This window comes from Chroicocephalus ridibundus, chromosome 8 (assembly GCF_963924245.1).
Source record: "Chroicocephalus ridibundus chromosome 8, bChrRid1.1, whole genome shotgun sequence".
NCBI classification, from domain to species: Eukaryota; Metazoa; Chordata; class Aves; order Charadriiformes; family Laridae; genus Chroicocephalus; species Chroicocephalus ridibundus.
In genome coordinates, this window is record NC_086291.1 from 13,739,950 (window position 1) to 13,760,194 (window position 20,245).

A 20,245-nucleotide genomic window follows, 5' to 3' on the forward strand; every position below is an offset into this window, starting at 1 on the left:
AGGCTCCAGGTTACAGTAGAGAAAACCCTTCCTTTGATGCTACTGCCTTATGACCCAGTTTTTATTCTCAGCTACAGTACTGCAACTTCTCTGAAAATTATATGCTTGGAGCAATTATTTCTTAAATTGAATGCAAAAGTTAGAAGAAAGTTCAAGTCAGGAGGAGATGATGGTGCCAAATTCACTCTGTTGTGAACGTGTTATTCCTATATTTGTTCACGGAAAGATAAACAAAAAGGAAAACCGTGTATTTTCTAGCATCTTAAATTCACATAACAGAGCTGTGCAGTCATATTTGCAAGTCCCAACAGTTGATAAATACACAAGTCACATGCTTAAAAAGCTTTGTGGAGAAGTGTTCGTTTTTTCTTTTTATCTTAGCCTTGCCTCCTTCTTTTGATTTTTTGAGCACTGTCTTTCTGCAAGGGTATAATTACCTCCTACTGCAGTAGATCTTCTGAATAGATCCATCAAAGATTGTAAAAATGCTGCTACACACCTTGAAATTTCTCCCCAAATCCCGATATTGTCACAACGGAAATTTGCTTTCCCGGCCTCCCCCAGCCCCGGCTCCAAGATGGCCCCTCAGCCCTCCCCACACAGTTCGGCCCTCACGGGGGGCTCACCTCAGCTCCGCAGGTCACAGCCACAGCACCGGGATCCTCAAGAAGTAGCTTCCAGCATTTCCCGTGGACCTCCTGTCTCTCCAGCTGGGCTGGGGCGGCTGCGGCTGCTCAGCGAGCAGCTGAAGGGGTGTTTGGCATTTCATGGCCTTCAGGGTGAGGAAGGAAAAGCAGCCACCTCCACTGGAACAGGGCAGCGCCAGCCCCTGCAGAGCCTTTGAGATGGCCCCAGAATAAGGGCGCCTGCCAGAGAGGCAGCCAGGAGTTTTGGGACACCTGAGGTGGTAGCAGCTTTCCTGCCAAAGGAAGCAGGGAGGCTCGAGGCGCCATTTCTGACAGGAGGATACCTGCAGCATTCACTTCAGTTGCTGCCCTTCCCCTCCCGCCCTCTCTGTCTCCCCACAGGCCCCAGGGGAGGGCGAGCTCCCGGCCTGCAGCGGTGGTGAGCTGGGGGGCAGCCACAGGTGCCTTCCCTTTGCCTGTGGAAAAATCACTTCAGCAGCTTCACCTGAGCAGCCTGTCGTCTGAGACCGCCCTTCACCCTCTGGTTGTTTGACTCTGGGCCTGGCGCAGAGGCGGTTTTCCAGCTCCTGGCTGAGTGCAGTTGTGGAGGTGGAAGAGCGGGTGGTGGCAAGGTCTCTGTGTGCCCTTCAGCGCTGAGGACTTTACTCTTACGCTCCCCTGCAGCACGAAGAGCAAGCCAGTACCGCCGCTGCAGGGAGCGGCGTGACAGGGCCTTCGTCAGCATTTAGCAGCTCAGTTGTCGGCAGACATGCCAGCACGTGAAAGCTTTCCAGCTCGAAAGGAAAGGGAGCAGGAACATGTTTACCACAGCGCAGAAGGGTTTAGTTACTGTACACCTACCTGCATCCCACATAGCGCAGGCAGGTTTCACCACCTCTTTGCCTGTACCTTTCCATTTCATAAATGGGGGCAAAATATTTCCCTCGTGAGGATGCAGTGAACGTTATTTTGCTAATATGTGTTGCAGCTATCAAGCTGAATGCATACTGAGTCAAGTACCCTTCCCCATCGGCTGTCTGTTTCATGTTTCTCCTTTACATGGTCATGGTGTTTTAGGAACAGATTGTCTTCTGCAAGAGATTTCACGCTGTTGTGACTTTGGTACGCATTTTTGAGTCAGCCGTGTAGTGTATTGGAAGGGAAGTATATGACTTGTTCTACTGTACAGAGTGCCTTTACAAAAAAAAAAAAATCTGCAAAATAGGCAGTCTCATCAATTTCCTTCCATTTTCTGGGTTGCTGTAGTTTGAGAAAAGACAGATGTTTATTCTTTTCTAATTCTAGATATTTTTCCTTCACAAAGGTGGCCCTGGCTCTGGCAAAGGTAGCCAATGTGAACAGTTAGCCAAGAAATATGGATTTACTCACCTGTCCACTGGTGACCTTCTTCAAAATGAGTTATCGTCATTATCAGAGAGAAGTAAATTGATCAAAGACATCATGGAATGTGGTGAACCTGTGCCTGGCGTAAGTGACGATTTTATTTGGGGTCCTAATGGTTAAACAAAGGCAGTGGTAGGTAGATTGTCTAAAAGGATGGAAATAAGAGACTAGAGCTGATGATTCCCGTTTAAGTAAAATTTATCTGCAAGTTGAGGGAGAAGTTTCCTCATTGCCAGATCTGTGGCACTTTTTCCCCCTTTCTCTGCCAGTATTTCTTAGCATTTCAAACTCACACAGGCGACAAATTAGTCATGAAATACAGTGAGACAGATGCTGCGCTGTGCATTGCAAAATGTAAGAATAAGTACAGGAAACAGAAACTTTCTGTCCATTTTACAGCTTCACATTTCAGATTCAGAGCTGGTCCTCCTGGCGGTTGTTCTAATTTACAATACCTGCAGCAGTTCCCTGCAGGGCTGGCTGCCGTCCCAGAGTAGCTGGACTGCAGTTTAACGGAGACTGTAAAGACAGAGTGTGTTGTTCTCAGCTGGACTTGATTTTTACATGGCAGGTCCCCAGCCCCAACTCTTGGTGGGTCTTCCGCAAGTGCAGCTAGATCGCAGGATGCGTTTGTTAATGAAAGATACTGGGAAGTGCTGCTTAGGGGAAACTAAAAGCTGTGCTGAGGCTTGATTTTGATTGCTTTGTTCTTCGGTGTGTTTGGTCAGAGGGGTCTCTTATCACTTTCCATGTAATATAATTATATCAATGACATAGCAAAATGCAATCAGATGGGAAAATGCTGCAGCAGTAGTCCAAAGTTTCATAGGTATTAACATTAATTTTGAAACTATGAAATATTCCCAGCTATCTAGAGGACACTTTGGGAACTCTTGCATGGGTTGCAACAGTAGATTTTTGTAGCATGGCTGGTCCTGAGAGAAGAAAAAGTAGGGTGCCCTGCTATCTGCCGGGCAAGAAAAACATTTGCATTCACAGGACCTGCTTTTAGCAAAATAAAGCATTTTGTCAAGGGCATAGTACTGAAGTCAATGTAATAAACAAAGGCATCAATCTTTCTTACTAATTAACAAAGTAACTCCCTTTCTTTCCAATGCAGGGTATTGTCGTAGAGCTACTGAAGGAAGTCATGGTTTCCAAGTTAGGGGACACAAAAGGATTCCTGATCGATGGGTATCCCCAGGAGCTGAAAGAGGCAGAAGAGTTTGAGAGCAAGGTGACCATATAATAGTAATGCTGTTATAACTCCTGTTGAGATACAACTGTACTTCTGATGCTGCTTCAGTCCCCATCTTCAGCCGATTGCAACGGGGATGTGTAAAGAGCCAATCCAACAGCATTGTGTTGCTGATCACTGAAACTTTGGCACCCCATCCATAGAGCAGCTCCTGCTATTGCCCTCACCTACACAGACTCTGTAATACCAGGAGTAAAGGCTGATTTTACCCAAATTTAATATAAACCAGGAACAATTCACATTTAGTAAAAAACACTATTTTTAGAATCACTTTTCTAATTCTAGTGCATGGCTGCTATACTTCTCATGAAAGTCTCATCAAGCACTATTTGATGTAGGTTCATGAAAGCATGTATCTTCACAGTTAATATCTCTTACCATTGAGCCGGCTCTACTAAAGCTTGCTGCCACTTTGAAACAGCAAAACACAGATTAAATTTTTGCGATGACTAACAGGTGGCATAGCCATAAAAAGAGCGTTTTACAAGTGACTGCATGGCGGTTCAGAGTGTTATCGATTTCCTCAGTATGTGCTAAGACTTACTGAGAAGTCTCAGCTGTACATTTCTCAATCTGCAGAAAATACTCTATATAAGCCCTGTGAATGAATTTGCCAGGGTTTAGAAGAGAAGTGGTGAACTAGGAGAAATAGTTAAGTATATATTCTATCACACTACACTCCATAAATGTCCTATACAAGTTTGAAAGGTAATAAAACTTTAATGGATCATCTGTTTACTCCCTGAACTTTTAGTTGCTTTGTCTAGTTGATTACCACAAAAGCCTAGCAAGATTTCGGCATCAGAAGTTGGACAAAATAATGGGCAATAGCACCTGCTATAGAAGCCATTCACAGAAACGTTGACCCGTTAGTTACTTTACTAAAATGCCACAGACTATTAAAAAGACATTGGAGATTTCTTTCATTTTGTGCAGAAGGAGGAACTATTTCAGCAGTGCTGCTTTCCTGGCAGGCATATGTGTCGTGTCCCGTGAACACTGGCGTATGCTACAAAGTAGGACTTGGAGGTTGGAGTGTACAGGACTGAGTCATGGCCAGGCAAACAAGTCTTGATGCATCCAGTGCAAAAGCAGAGCTCCTTTCAGTTCCTGTAGACACGGTAGCAGCAAAAGATCGTGTAGTCCTGAGCTGCCTTTGACATTTGGATTAAAATACAAGGACCCAAAGTGATAATTTTGAATGTGCTAAATCATCCCTGTTGTATCCACGTATCCACTTCAGTTTTCACAGGGTGAACTTGGCTGGCTGGAAGCTGCTCAGTAAGTCTGTGAAGTTTTTTTCAAACGAGTCATTATTGAGATGACGCTTTGCAGTTCTTTCTAAAGAGCGATGAGAAGTTCTCTCTGCATTGAAATTGAATGAAAAGAGGTGAACATCAGGCTTTATTAATTAATGGCAGCAAAGGGTAAATGAATAATGCTACATATATCTACACGATGTGTAAAAAGTATTATAATTGTTAATAAAGAGTTGTGCTATTTAGAAGGCATCGGGAATAGTGCTTATACTGAAAAGCTTGACAGCCCTAAATAGAATTAGCCAGGTAGAAACAGCATGTTCTCCAGCCAGTTTTGCCCAATTCATTTCTATGATGTAGTTGTACTTTTGCCTAGCCGTAACTCTAGAGGAGCATATGTCTCTTGTTCCCTCCTCAGTCTTTCTGCTAGGCGAGAAGTAAAAAAAAATACTAAATTGAGTTCCACATCACCAGGTGGAAGATGCCCAGTAAGACAGAGTAAAGACCCAATACATTAGACTTGTTTGGCTTCCTGCAGATGTCCCCACAGCATGCATTATTTAAGCTACAGTGTCAAGAAAACAGTAATTTAAAAAAACCCCAAACAGGAGTAGTATCTGATAGGGGCATTACTTTTGCTTTTTGCAATTTTTAACTCAGAAGAATGACATTTCTGTAACATTTTGAATTCCAGAGAATAGCAACATTGAAACTTCTAAGAGAACCACATAGATTTTTCAAAAGCAAATGATGATATGACTAGAACTGATTAAAGGAATCATTCCTCATTTATTCTATTTTAATTTAGAACAGACCGTGGAATTCCTCATGTGACCTGGGAGGAAGTAACTTCTCACCATCCTAGTCCAATTATACAAAAAGGACATTTGTTTTAATCATTGATTAAGCCCACATCTTTTTTAACTTCTTGATCTAAGTCTCTTGCACTGTTAAAACTGCCTTGCTGGCTTTTTAAATCCCCAAACCCAATACTGCTGCTGCTATTAGCATTAATGTTTTCTGAGCTGTGTTGAAAAAATGGATGGATAAAAGCCTGTAATTGAACTGTCCGACATAATCCCTTGGCTTCAGCTGTCTCTTAGAAAGTCATTAAGGTAATAGAAAGGTCAACATACTCCAGACATCCACAGTCAAATGCAGAATATGAAGTATTTACCTTTGTAAATATTTACCCTTCCTTTAAGGGCTGTCAACAAAGGCATCAATGGCAATTTCCATATATCAGTCGTTTAGACGTTCTTTGCTGTAGCACGAATGTCTAAGGGTCACTAGTGTGAAGAACAGTTGTCTTTTCTCAAAACTTCTCACTCTTTCCTAAGCGGTGTTCTCCACATTCCTGCTAGAAAGGGAAGGAATGAGAAAAATCCTGAGAGCATCATTGAAGGATTTAAGACATAACTGCATGGAAAAATTATCACATTACATTTCTCTGATCCTGTAACACCTTTATTTTACTTGGTAGAGTGGAGTTTATCCCTTTAGACTCAGCCCAACAGTTGTTGCTCAGACAAAACCTTGTGTTTGAGCAGGGTGCGTGACAGAGTGTATTGCAAGATTTATGCTAAATGACGCACATATTTTTCAGCATCTTGGGGAAAGAACAATGGGGATTTGTGTTTACAACCCTTGGCTTTCTCCTGAAATGTTATAAGGAACATTTTGCTCTTTCTTGCCAGTTCTTTTTCACTAGTACTGCAATATCTACTAGCAAATGTAGAGACAGTTATTTACTATCTTTGCCAAGGGCTGGGAATAAAAATAAATAAATCCATATTTATTTTGTTTACAGAAAAGGGCAGACTCTTCCTTATGACTAGTTTGGCACTAGCCAAAAAGGACTAAGTGGTGGGCTTCTCATAGAATTCGGAAATTACTCACCAATTTAAAAATACAGAGAAATAGATCGCATCCTTCCTTTATGCCATGCATAGTAATGATGTAGAGTTACACTGCAAATATTGACATAAAATAGTGTGTGACATAAAGTAATTCACAGGGTGTATTCCTGTGAATTCCTTCTATTGCCTCTTGAAATTCTAAGCTATAGTTTACCTGAATAAAAATATACTTTTCAGAGATTGAACAAAGCAAAGGCTAAAAAAATAACTGTCAGGCATTCCATGAGTCCAGTGCTGTTTGCCTCAAGCTTTTATCAAACGACTGCAAATAACGAATGTACTGACAGTCTTCAGTCCAAGTAGCCAGAGTTTTTCAGATCGTATCTCTTTTTCTCTGTACGTGTAGAACCCAATCAAGCATAACCTTGATCCTGAATACTGGGATCTCTGAGTGCCACTACAATAAGAGGTGTTTGTTAAGAAGCATAATTTCTGCATAGACAAATACGAAAGTAATTTGACTCTTTCAGTAGCATTTCTTTTTAAAGTTATTCAAACAAAGTAAGTTTTACTAGGCCAGTGGTTCGGATACTTATTTTTGTTCTTTGTCTCTAGATTGGGGAACCAAAACTTGTGTTCTGCCTGGACTGCTCTGCAGAAACCATGAGCAGTCGCCTTCTGATGCGTAGTGAGAGCAGTCAGCACTCTGATAACGCCAAAACCATCAAGGAAGGAATCGAAAGCTATTACGAAGCATCAAAGCCTGTGATTGCATACTATGAAAGCAAGACACAGTTATGCAAGGTAAATTTCTTGACCTTTTGAATTAAATTATTGCTTTTTACTTCCATTATATGAGCAATATTTGGAAAATAGTGATACGACACGATTTTTGAAATGTATTAGTTTCTGCGCTTTCCAGTTTGTTCTCATCTTACACTTCCCTGGTTTTTTTGTGACTTCTACAAACTTCTGAGTTCCACTCTACAATTTCAAAGAATAAAAATACAGGTTTATACTGAGTCTGAGAACATATCCTGAATCACTACCTCATCTGTATAGAAGCTCTTATTAAACATTAATGCTGGAAAGCTTTTCTTTAAGTATTAGGATTTATTTCTCTATAAGGACTTTCAGAGTTAGGATGAAAGATTATGTTAATCCAAAGCCCTTTAGTTAAATTTACAAAACTGACAGTGTATATCCTGAAACAAACCAGACCTACATATAAGAAAGATCTTTCTGCTGGAACAAATGACATAGTTATATTAATTTCAGTGAATTACTTCAGTTTGCACCTGCTGAGGATGTGATATTTAAAGCATTCTTTTTATTCTTTAACCAATACTTTACAGAGAGGCAAGAAAAATTCCATCAGTGCAATTAACCGATGTATATGCTGGCACTTTTGTAAACTCATTTATGTGGGATGTTTTACGTATTTCTCTGCACTGTTGTGGCAAACCATCCCTTTCGTTCAGCTACAGAAAGATCTCGTCCTACTGATCCTTCTTGTCCTAGAAGGGAAAGAATCCAATAATAGTTTCTGGAAATATTATGGGAGCTTTTTTCTAGAGGCTGTAGTAAACATGCAAGTCACATATCCCAAACATTTCTCCTCTGCCAAGTTCCCAAAAGAGAAACATGCAGCTAATTTATGCACTCATATAGTGACCTGAGAACAGAGTGAATTACATAGTCCTGAGAAAAATGATACTCAAAGGGAGAGTCCTGATTCATGTCCTTTGCTAACCCCACAGTAAGTGCACAGAAGGCACTGTGGAGTGGCAGAAAAAAATAATCCCCAATTACTTTTCTTTAAGCTTAAGAATGATTATCTGGTTTTATTTGTATTTCCTTTGACGAGCAATCTTGCCAACATTGCAAGGATGTGTCTACTTAAGAATTCAGTACAATACACAATACACCAACACAGTGGGATGCAAAGGAAAACAGAGCACTCCAGATCTCTAAGATCTTATTCCAGTGAGCTGTGTCTACCACAGTGTTTCCCTTTTTGAAGCATCAGGGAAGTGACAGCCCCAAAGAGAATGAAATCACACTAAATGCTTTCACACAGAATTCGCATTCATGTTCTGCCTTATTTCATTTGATGTTGGCTCTTGTTGCCCTTCCTTAATACTTCTGCTGCAAATTTCTTCTCCATCTCCTATGCAATCTATGCAATGGCAAAACATGCAGCCTTTTCTTGAAAGCTTATAGCTCATTTGCTCTTAAGGGACTTGCCCAGTCTATGGGTCAGAGCTGGTATGTGCATTGCACTCTTTTATCATTAGTTTTGGGGGGAACTGACATTGTGTGTTTGCATGTTAGAAAATATTCATGCATCACTTTAACAGTGTTTACACTGTTTTTCTTACAATGTCTGTTCAGCGTCCGTTCTTGTTTCTGATGCATGTAGGTGTTCAATGCCCTTCCGTCTTCTGGATAGAACTATTGTGTGTGAAAGCTCTGTAAAATCAGCTTTATAAACATTATCATGTAAAATGGCCTTTTAAGGTTGAAAAACGCGTTCTCTTTTTCTTGAACACAGGTACTCTGTATGGAAACGTCTACCTCATCAGCTTTTTACTAAACTGATGAAATACACATCTGCTATCAAAGATGTGATTCCATTATGGATTTAAGTAAAGCAGGGAGATGCCCCCTCCCCAGCCCTTATGATGTAGACAAGTACACGCTCAGTTATTTATCAGCATGTAGAGAACACTGCCAGAATACTCAGCAGAGGTAGGCTTTTAAAATGCACCCGCCCAGGCTGTCCTTGTCACCCGCAGCCAGCCTCAGGTACAAGCCTGCAGCCCTGGTGCCTCTACAGCAAGGAGCAGAAGCAAGTGTAGTTTCCACACAAGAAGCATGTTAACGTTTTATTTTTCATGGGTGAGAGAAATGATTTTTTTAACCAAGTGTTGCTGAACAGTTGTGAGAATCTATTTTAATGTTTACTTTGCACCTACGGTTGAAGCGGTTTGAGCACTTTTTTGCGCAGGGCAATTGACTTCGATAACTCTTCTGATCCAAATATTGCCTATGCAGTCCCTGCAGTGGACAGCGCTGGAATTAAAAAAAAAAAAAAAAAATCTGTTTTGGAAATACACTAAATATTGTGAAACAAAGTAATTTCTTTTCTGGAAGAAATGCTTGTTTAGGAAATTTTTCTAGGCAATTTTTCCTGGATAAGTGAACTCAAAGAGTTTAATCATAGTCTGACTTGGTTAATGACGCAGCTCAAGCATGGTCACTGCCATAGTGGCATCCTTCCAGTGCCCAGTCCTGCTCTGGGCAGGAGGTTGGACTAAATGATCCACAGAGGCTCTTTCCAGCATGTATTATTATCATGTAAATGCACATCTTACAAACCTATACATTATTTGGCTCAACAATTTGAAGAATAAAGACAAGCAGTTAAGACTTGGTCAGCAGCTGTTTGGAAACAGAGAACTAAATAGCACAGAATGTGTAACTGCTAGCTATGTGGCAAGTTAAGAGAAAATAGACATTTAGGTTTACAGTTTTAAAACTATTTTAGCGTCGAGTATGTGTAAGCTGCATGTGTTGAAGAAAGCAGAGAGTAAAGGGGAAGTTTGCAATTCCCAGGACACGGGGTTAGTTTCTTATTTATAGCAACAGATTTTACAGACCGGTGAGCATTGACATTAGCAGCCACTCTGATGTTCTCTGAATGAAGAAAGGAAATTCAGGTGGAAAGCGGAAAAACTATCAGTACTTCTGACTGCATTTTTTTTTGGTGTGGGCTAGGCTAAAATAGTCATCATTTTTTGTTATTTGTAATATCATATATATACATATATATACATATATATATACATAATATATATACATATATATACACATATAGTCATCGTGTATATATATATAGTCATCGTTTTTTGTTATTTGTAATATCATATATATACATATATATACATATACATATATATATACATAATATATATATATACACAGAAGACTGAGACTCTACCTAGTATGTCTAAGATGTTTAATATTTTTCTTCCTGATTTTACGTGTCGTGGTTTGGGCCAGACTGGCCACTGAAACAAACAACAGATGCTCTCCCCTACCTCCAGGGAGAGGAGGGAGAGAGAGAAAGAGACTTAGGAGTTTAAAAAGAAACTAAGCTCCTTTAAAGAAATATTAATAATAAAATAAAAAGACAATCATTAAATATATACAAAACCGTATCAAGCTCCCAGGATGACATCACCAGCAGGCACTGGGAAGAGTCCCAAACTGGACTCAGAGATGGACGGGAACTGGATTCTGGATCTGGATTCAGGAACGCACGTGTCAGGATCAAAGGCAGATGAACAGACAGAGTCCTCCTTGGACGCCGGCCATTGAAGAAAGAGACTGACCCCTTTGATCCCTCAGCTTTTATACTGAGCGTGATGCAGATGGGATGGAATACCCTGTTGGTCAGTTTTGGGTCACCTGTCCTGCCCGCTGCTCCCTGCAGATGTGACTCCTCTACGCTTCTCCGCTTCCGACCTTCCAATGGGGCAAATGGCAAAGTGAGCTGACCTTGGTTGTTACAGCAATAAGTATAAGCAGGAGCCTCTCTGCATCCCATTCCTGGGTGTAAATTATAAACAATCAGGTCGTATCACTCTGGGAGTGAACAGTTTCTTAAAAATATGCCGTTAATTTTCAGAGAGTTCAGTTAGTTAGAAGAGGCTCAACTGAAAAGTAAAATTACTGAACAGAAAATTGTTCTGTTTTACCTCAAACCAGGACAAATTATAACACCACGTGTTTTCAGCTTTGGGAATCTGTTCATTCCTGAGTGGGTTTTGTTACTCTCCAGCATTGACCCGTGCTGGTTGAAGATGTTGATGTTCCCATTAAGATGCTGCTGCCTCTGTAATTCTGCTCACTGGAAGAACTGTGTGTATGTTTCTGAACCCATATTGGGCAAAGCCACCAGAGCTAATTTATAAGTGTTGATTTGAAGACTCCTTAAAATAAATGATCTCATCTACGTTCATGGATTTTTTAAAAATAATCCATGGATCTTCATGTAACTTCAGACCAGAGGCTTGTGCGCAATTTTTCTCGGGCAAATTGGCAATAGTGATAGCAGGTATGTAATTGATTTCTACCTTTTGAAAGGCTGTTGGAGAATCATTAAGTAGGTCAGGAGGTGGGGGACAAAGGAACAAGTGTTTCTCTGTCACCCCCCTTGGTGGCTTGTGACCCATGAGATGAGACACCAGTTGAGAAAGACACATCAGAACCATTAGCAGGGATTATAGATAAAGCACAGTGGTCAGTTCATGCCAAATGCAAACGGGTGGCGGGGCAGCATTTTTCCACTGGATTTTGAGACAGCTCGATCCCATTGCGCTGAGAACCAGGTACTACACCATCTCGGAGAGGTTTTAAATACCCTTTTCAATGACAAAGATATAAATGCTAGTGACAAGACAGCTGAACTTGACTGACCTTCAATAAGAAGCTTCTAACTAGTGCGTTTATTGCAGAGTCTCAGTCTGTCTTTCTGAAAACAGTGGTCCTCAGCCATCCTCTCTACAGGCAGATGGGTTTTTCTCAGTGGCAGTATTTATTTAGGGTTCTAAATCCCCAAGCCTACAACAAATGGAGATTTGGTGACAGAAAAATTAATTGACTGATGATTACTCCAGTCATTTTTCATATGAGCTCATTAAATTTCTCCGTGTTTGAAGTTACCTAAAGCTGTGGTGGCATTTCAAAACTGGAAGCACAATTGAAAACTATGTCTGGGTCTTGCTTTTGTGAGAAGACAGTAGCTTGAATAACCTTGAAAACACTCCGAATTTATGAGGTCTGTTATAATCTGAGAAAGAGAAATACGCATTTTTCTCTCCCGGAGCTGCAGAGAGTGTCACTGAATTATTGTGGTACTAGCTGTGAATTATTGTCACATTAAGTTAGTTTTGTGTCACAACTTTAAGTTAGTTTTATGAATTGGACCTTTGTTATTTAGGAGGCCAGCATGGGAAGCACTGGGGCTGTCATTAGTCATGCTCATCCATATTTTACTGTGACTGTTAGGAAGGCAGCGTTCCAGCCAGCCATAAAGGGTGGCAGTTTCCACGCTCACAAACCTAATTCGTCATCACAACTGCCTTGGTCTAGACCCGAGCGTCAGTCCCACTTGTAGAAGAAGTTGCTGAAAAGCCAATGGCAATCAGCTGTGCTGATTAGTTTAGATTGGTTATCCACTGCAGATGTATTTATGGACTAAAGAGATAATAAAAATACATATTAAGACAAGAGAGCTTTGAAATGGCTGTGGCCTTCACCTTCTGTGAAGTGTATTTCCTGTGGGATAGCTCTATGAAAATAGGCGTCTCGGCAGTTGAGACGGACAAAACAAGCTGCTTTATAGCAGCTGAGATGGGAGTTGCCGGTTCTATTCTAACTGGAGAAGGCAGGCATTTGCTCCAGAATGGTTCACCATTCCCCTTTTCTCTTTGCTACCAGTAAGTAACGCCCTCCTACACCCTCGTGGCACAGAAAGCTGCTGACAGGCGTGCAGCCCTTGTTTGAGAACTGGCCTTTCTAAGGCACCACCTGCTGCTTCACAGACTATTCCAGCGTGTGCGTTCCCCAGCATTCCATACGGCAGCAATGTCAGCAAAAACACCAGCGTGACAGAGAGCAAGGGAAGCAAGAGATCTGTCCTTCTCAGAGCTTGCCAGGAGGGGAGAGGGTAGTTCAGCTCAGACCGTAAGACACCCCTGCAGCGAGTCCGAGGGACGGAGCCCAGTCAGGCACGGCTCCCTGGAGGTTGGCCAGGCTGGTCATTTCCAGTGCTGGAACTGCTGTGTGTGGAGGTCGGCTGGCTGGTGTGCCAGCGCTTCCACAGGATGCAACAAGGGACCAAACGCTGCAGCGTCTGTGGATGCCACCAGGAGCAAAACCAAGCTGTGGAGTGTGAATGTGATCCCTTGCTGCATCCCTGCAAGGAGCAGCTGCTGACTCCCACGCGAGACTCGGCACCAAGGGACTTAAACGTACACTCGGTGCAGTCAGACTGTACCGGAGCTGGCTGCAAGCCAACGCTTGTCTGAGAAGAATTTCACAGCCTATTTCAAAAATACATTTTTTGGAGTCTGAAATTCCTTTTATTCTCCTGCAGAACAAATCGGTGGCAGAAAGTATGATGGTCGGGAACGTCCCCTTCAGATATTACAATTGTCTGGCATCCTAGTCAGCAACTTGGAGATGAAGATGCAGAAAAACGGGCTTTAGCAAAGTAAAATGTGTTAAACACGTGCACACCCCATGGCATGCAGGCACGAAAGACTAAGCACGGAGAAGAGGGGGGAAGCTTGCTTCTGAGTAGAGAATCAGGCATTTGAGAATCAGGCAATGCTCTCGGCGGGCGTTTGAGAGGAAGTGAATCAGATGCCCACGGCCAGCATGAAAGTGCTTCTGGCACTGCCGGGAAGGCAAAAGGCAGCTCACTCTCCTTCCTCAAGGAATGACCTGCGTGACGCTCACTGCATGGGGTGGACGTGAAATTCACCACTCTGAAAAACTCGGTGCTACGTTCCGTTTTCTGGGGAACACGAAGGAGTGTTCTTGGCTACAAACATCGTCCCACTCTGCTAAAACACAGCGGACCCTGGCTCAGCATAGAATAAACTGCTCTTGTTTTTGTTGAAGTCCAGTCACGGAAAGAGGCTGGACCTCCGGCCAGAACAGATCTTTTGCATGTTAAAAGAATTTCTTCAATGAAAAGTGAGTTCTTGTACAACAAAAACAGTGCCACTATAAAACATACGTGGCCCAAAGGTTGTCATAAACCCAGACGTAATTAATTCAGCAGGCTTGCACGTACAACTGCACAGAAACACACGACCTCACGAAGTTACGGGCATTGGGAAGCTTTTGGGTCAGTCCCAGCGTTATGTACTCTGACACTTTAGATGACAAGAAACAAATTAACAAGTCAGTGCTGTTCATCTCATTAACAATATGATATCAAAGTTATTCTATTAGGTTTCTTTTGGAAGGTATTAAAATAGTTTTAAAAAATCTTTGGAAACTGTTCTGCGTATTAAAGGTGTAATTGTGCTTTAAAACCTGAATACTTAGGAGAAGGAGCTTCAGCTCCCTCATTTGATTCATGCACTTTGCTCCAGACGATGGAGCCTCCAGAATCTTCTCACATGAATCTGTGTAAACACGGTGAATAATTCGGTTTATGGAAGCTGCTCCTCTACGTTAGCAGCATTTTAACATGAAACAGAACAACTTTTATTTTATATTGGATGAGTTTTTTGTGTCAGCATTTAGATTCTGGAGTAATTCTTTGTAACAATCAAAACTGATGTTCTTTGCCCGCTTCACAGGTTGATGCAGAAGGAACGCAGGAGGATGTTTTTCTGGAAATCTGCAAGACAATTGACTCTTTTCTGAAAAAGGAAGAGGCAGCAATTTCTTTTTCAACGGAAACGCCATAACGGCGTGTTACAGCCTCACCTCACGTGCACTTGACAGTCACGGTGACAGCGCTGCTCAAAGCAATACTGCTTTCTTGAGAGGCGGCTGGAATTTGTGCATGTGGTATGTTATTTTAGATGAAATCTGTTTTCTCTGTTCTGACAATACACTCGGTAGGAAGCGGTCTGTACGCTAACTCTGCACTAAGAACTGTATATTGTGTTCTTGGTCGTTCAAAGCAGCATGGGGAACAGCAGCTCTGGTTTGCATTCCATCACCTCATACGTTCCATTGGAAGTCAGACAGTGCCTGGCCAGCAGCGAGCTCTTCAGCCACATCATTCGCCATTTGGCATATTAAGAATACTGCACACAAGTTTCCCATGGGTTATTATTTTCTTTTAATTAACAGTATGAATTTCTGGGGTATCACTTAGCTTGTTCCTGGGTTACACGCGGCTCTAAGACAGCCGGAATTACTCGAGCTAGAAGTTAAAATAAACTTTTTACGTGTCCCCAGGACACCGTTACAGCCAGAAAAATGACTTGAAGATAGGGGTGAATATTGTGGAAGTCTGTCAGTCCCGTACGGTGGAGCAGACGCCATTTCTGGGACAGCCTTGTCTTCTGCTGGGAATCGTAGGGCATTATGAATGACGGCTTCCCACTTTTGTGAGCTGAGGTGAAAATAATGATTGTCTTGTATAGTTAAATGTGCAATCCAGTAATTATGCATATTAACAGCGGTTTTACTGTACTAATCAAAGTCTACATTTAAAGTTGACTATGAGCCAGAATGTATGAAGATGTCTTTTAAGTCATACTTTGGAAGTATTTCAAATGCAAAATTCAGATCATCATCTGTTGTCTTGTACGGGCATTGCCAAAACTTTTTTTTTGGGGGGGGAAGGGGGGGAGGGGAAGGAAAATGTCAGGGATTATTTGATTCCTATTGCTTGCATCTTTAGTAAGCCATTTATATCTGTAATGTCTGCAAAAAAGTCTGTAAAAATCATACCATATTTCCATTAGGTTAACCAAAATATTGTGGAGTTTTTTGGTATTCTGATAGCTAAATAAAAGCTTGTTTGACATTCCTGTAAAGTAATTGCATCCTTTTGTTGGAACTGCTGGATGAATTCACAGTCGAAGTGGGTTGCATGATTGCTCTTACTGTCAAAGTTGTACTTTATGCGGCAGATTTGTATTTTTAAAGTTACCTTTCTTGTAATGAAGACATAATACAAATAAAACATGTAAAAAATGAGGAGTAATGATTTCTGTTACAGTATTGGTGGGTTTAATCCTTTTTAAAGCACAGTACATGACTTGAAAATATAGCTCAGATCAGCACGCTTACAGAGTGTGTCCTTTTTCCAGTCAGGGCGGATCCTTCCGTTTCTTTTTTCTTCCTCGGCATTCGCCCTGTAAACGCTAATTCGATTATTTTTTAAGGGACTGGTTTAGATATGTTCTCATCCTTCACATCCTGGATGTTCCTTCTTTCCCGGGTCCCTTTATAGCCTACATTTTACCTCTGACGCTCTAGGAAGTGCTTCTCCAGCTCCAGACCGGTGCCATTTAGTGCCCGGTAACGTCTGCAGTACAACGGCTTTAAGCGAGAGACTTTCCTAATGCATCGGCTTGAGAAGGCAGGTTTTTCTAACCTGAGCCTTGAAGCACTAGCAGCTGCCTGCTGCAGTATTTAAAATAAAAAGGCAAAATATTCTGGAGTTACCATGAAGTTGCAAATTCACCTGGGTAGGTTTTCCGGAGTATTTTTTTATTACATCTAATTACAACATAAGTTAAAACGTGTGGAGCATCATATTTGTGCGGGATGGGAACAAAGGCAATAATCAGCTGCTTTTTTTTTTTTTAATTAAATTACAAAAATTATTTAACATACAGTTTTTCAGTTTAATTTTTCTTTCTGCTTCTTCTGGTCTTTTCTGTGGAACAAAACAAAAAAATTCCCATGCTTGATTGGGTGTATGTGCATTAGGTATCTATTGGCATATGTTCATAATGTATGCAAGAGAAATAGCTGTATATGCATGCATATGGAAATATAAATATTTATACATATTCAATAAAAAGAGGACTTATCCAAGACACTTCTTTCTTGGGTGATTCAGACTTGAAATTCTGCTTCTGCTTCCGATCTCGTTCAAATTATACCAGGGCTTTTTGTTCTTCCCAAGCCTATCCTAAATTGATGACTGAATAGTTGCACTTACATCATGTTTTCACTAATGTTCTCTCGTTATTTCCTTCTAGTAATTTTTTCAGGCTATCAACAGAAAACAAAGATTACCGCAGATTCTCTCCCTGATAATACACCTTCCCCAACTCTGCCTTCCTGTAAACAGCAGCAATGATGTGGAAAGCACAATTTTTATCGTACTAGAGAGCCTCTCACAGCAGTATCTTTTCCAATTAAAAACTAAAGTACATCATGTGAATTTTTGTATTTTTTTAAGGTTTATTAATTTATCTAAGTATACTAGATATGAGATATATCTACATATGATACTTGCTCAGTGTTTTAGTAACTGTACTGCATTACCTTCTACATAGATGAAACGCTTAAAATTCCTTTTTTCTGAAGCACAAAATAACTACACCCGAATTTATTGCAAAACTTAATACTGATCAGTTTATAATTAAAGTTGTTAGGTGCAGCCAGCCAATTATCCTTCTTATTGCCATCTTTTTAAGTCAAATAGGTTTCTTTTCTAGCTAATTACTCTTGAGTATTCAAGTTTCAAAGCAACTGGCAGTCTATTACAGTTATAAAATAAGCAAGTGTTTCTGAATCACAAGCTATACATTTCAATAGAAAATATATTAACTAAAATATCTCACAGTAATTACAAAGCTTCTCAGACAATGGTATACAGTGTACCAAGGCTACTAAAATCTGAATTTTCTGCGGTCTGAAGAGGAGGAGTCTGTGAGGAAGATATGAGAAAACTGAAATGCTAAAGGCGCAGCGTATTTTGGAAGGCGCAGAGCACCATCGGTTCCCAGGGAATTAACGGCAGAGAAGGCGCTGGGCATCTTGCAGGTCTGCATAGGGAATATTTGTATGCCGTATTAAAATGTCCTTTTAATGTTTTCCATCTGGATTAAAAAGTCAGAACTACACGGAAAGGAAGTCACAGCAAGCATTCTATATATAAACAGACTGTATCCACATAGTTTATTTCTCACAGTTCTCCTGACAATTGAACATTATTAAGAACATACTGTATACACAGATAAGAAGAAACATACAAAATGTTTTAAATGATGCACAACAAAATCCAGCAGTATAAAAGAATGCATGTGAACCCTTGCTCACTGCTCAGGCTAAATTTAATCACTGTTTAAATAGTAATAAAAATACAATCTTTCATGGATCTTGTGCAGACTACAAAAGAGGAAAAATTATTACCATATATATGATTTATATTAGGCAGTTTTCTTTGATGAGTTGCACTAACAACTCCAAATACAGAGGCAGAAGGCTGTGTATTTTATTTTAAAGGAGTTAATGTTGAGTATTAGAGACTTTACACAGTTACTACCACTGGCACTTTTCACCATATTTTGTACACATCACATGATCATCTTATATAACATTACATTTAAAAAATATATCTGAGTGACAATTTTATAACATTCACACACCATGAGCTGGTTAAGGAAGCAATGCCACAGTTGCCCCCTGTAGTGCTTCACTGTTGGTAAATAGAGTTCATCGTGGTTAAAAAAAAAAAAAAAAAAAATTAAAAAAAATTGAGAGTCAATGTGATTAAGCAGCTCCGATTTAATAAAGGCCTGTAACCAACCATCGCTGAGACAGTGAGTATTTTTTAGAGTACATCCTAGAAGCAAACACTGTCATTGGTTAAAACCTTGCCTAAAGAAGTCAGTTACTGTGCTGAAAACTATTTCACAACAAAACTGCAAGCTACTAAACTGTTTTTATATAAATACTTCATCTCCTCTGGATCTCATTATAACCAAGTTCCTCAAAGCCTTTGGAATTTACTCTATCTTTAATGTGTGCTCTCATTTCTGGCTCACCCTTTTGTATGTTTTTCTTTTGTGTTTAGCTTCACCACCTAAAAATGACTAATGTGGTGAAAGAAAAGTCTCCCAGTGAAACCTTCCGCACACTAGGAATGTTCAGCTGCTGTTCAGTGATCTAGAACCATGACAGCTCAAAGCTGTAGTTTGACAAGTACACCCAGGAAGCTGTCATGCTGTGAGCGACATTTCAGGGAAAGCAGAGTCTTTCCAAAATGTGCACAGAATTAACAATGGTGCCATTGTTATTTTTCAAAGAGGATAGTAAGCCCAAGATGGTAGATCTGCTTCCCATGTCATCTATTTGCTGGAAAGTAGTTTGGGTCAAGATAATTGTAACTGGTGCCCTGGGACATGCAGTAGTCTCTGTCTAAAAATGTCTCTGCTCTGTAAATAGGTTCTAACTGATGATCTTCCTTATGAATCTCTGTTTCATGCAGACTGCAAGGGAAAGAAAAAGATAACAGTTTAAAAGTCAAATATTTTCCTTATCTTTAACTTTCAGAAACAGCGATCATATTAACAGATTCATACCACATTTGATACAATTAATTCACAATTTCCCCCACTATTTAACAGTACCAAACCTATCTGTCCACTGTATTAAGAAAAAAAAAAGTATACATCCAGAACACGCTTACAAAATGTATCTCCCACAAATATATGCTGAAGTATCTTCCACTTCACCCAACCCAGGAGATCTGTTCTATGCTGGAGCAAAGACTTCCCACGTACGCAGCGATTTAGCCACACAGAGATATTCTAGCTAATTACAAATAACAAGTAGAAGCGTATGCTGCTCACCAGTCAGAACAAGAATCACAGAAATCCAAGGACATTTCTTGAGGGCAGTCTTGGCAGTGCCACCGAACACCCTGGATAGGTTCAATTCCGCAGTTATCACACTGTGAAGCAGATGAAAGAGCATTGAAAAACCAGCAGCTGTGATCACTAACCTTCGTAGCGGCATACACCAACACGCAGAGGTCTGTTACTAGCCCACACAGCTGAATTCTTCTCATCACAGACCATGATGTATTCGTGGATAAAGAAGTCGTCATACTACAGAGAGGCCCTCCAGAGCCCTCAGGATTGATTAATCTTTGTCTTGCTTTGCTTCCCACTCCCCAGATGCTCCATACTGACATTATTCTCCTCAACAAAAGCAGACCTAGTCCTGTCACTGCTTATCCTCCCATGGCTGCAAGAACTGCTGCGACACAATACACGAACGTGATGTTTCCATCTATAGCTTAAGTCCAGCCGTGTGAAATGTCTACCTAGAGAT

At 40.8% G+C, this 20,245-nt stretch overlaps 2 protein-coding genes across 3 annotated transcripts in view; one reads left to right on the plus strand and one right to left on the minus strand.

The window, feature by feature from the left end:
- Positions 1-16,157, plus strand: part of AK5 (adenylate kinase 5) — a 96,810-nt gene extending 80,653 nt beyond the window's left edge. The window contains exons 11-14 of the mRNA XM_063342932.1: positions 1,951-2,114; positions 3,151-3,267; positions 7,022-7,210; positions 14,791-16,157. Of these exons, the coding sequence (XP_063199002.1) occupies positions 1,951-2,114; positions 3,151-3,267; positions 7,022-7,210; positions 14,791-14,901 (581 nt within the window). The 3' untranslated portion in view covers positions 14,902-16,157. The remainder of the gene's footprint in view (positions 1-1,950; positions 2,115-3,150; positions 3,268-7,021; positions 7,211-14,790) is intronic.
- A 139-nt stretch (positions 16,158-16,296) lies between these two features.
- Positions 16,297-20,245, minus strand: part of ZZZ3 (zinc finger ZZ-type containing 3) — a 62,619-nt gene continuing 58,670 nt past the window's right edge. For both annotated transcript variants that reach the window (XM_063342931.1, XM_063342930.1), the window contains exons 12-13: positions 19,762-19,862; positions 16,297-19,398 (exon numbers count right to left, since the gene is read on the minus strand). In XM_063342931.1, coding sequence (XP_063199001.1) covers positions 19,254-19,398; positions 19,762-19,862 — 246 coding nt within the window. In that variant the 3' untranslated portion in view covers positions 16,297-19,253. The remainder of the gene's footprint in view (positions 19,399-19,761; positions 19,863-20,245) is intronic.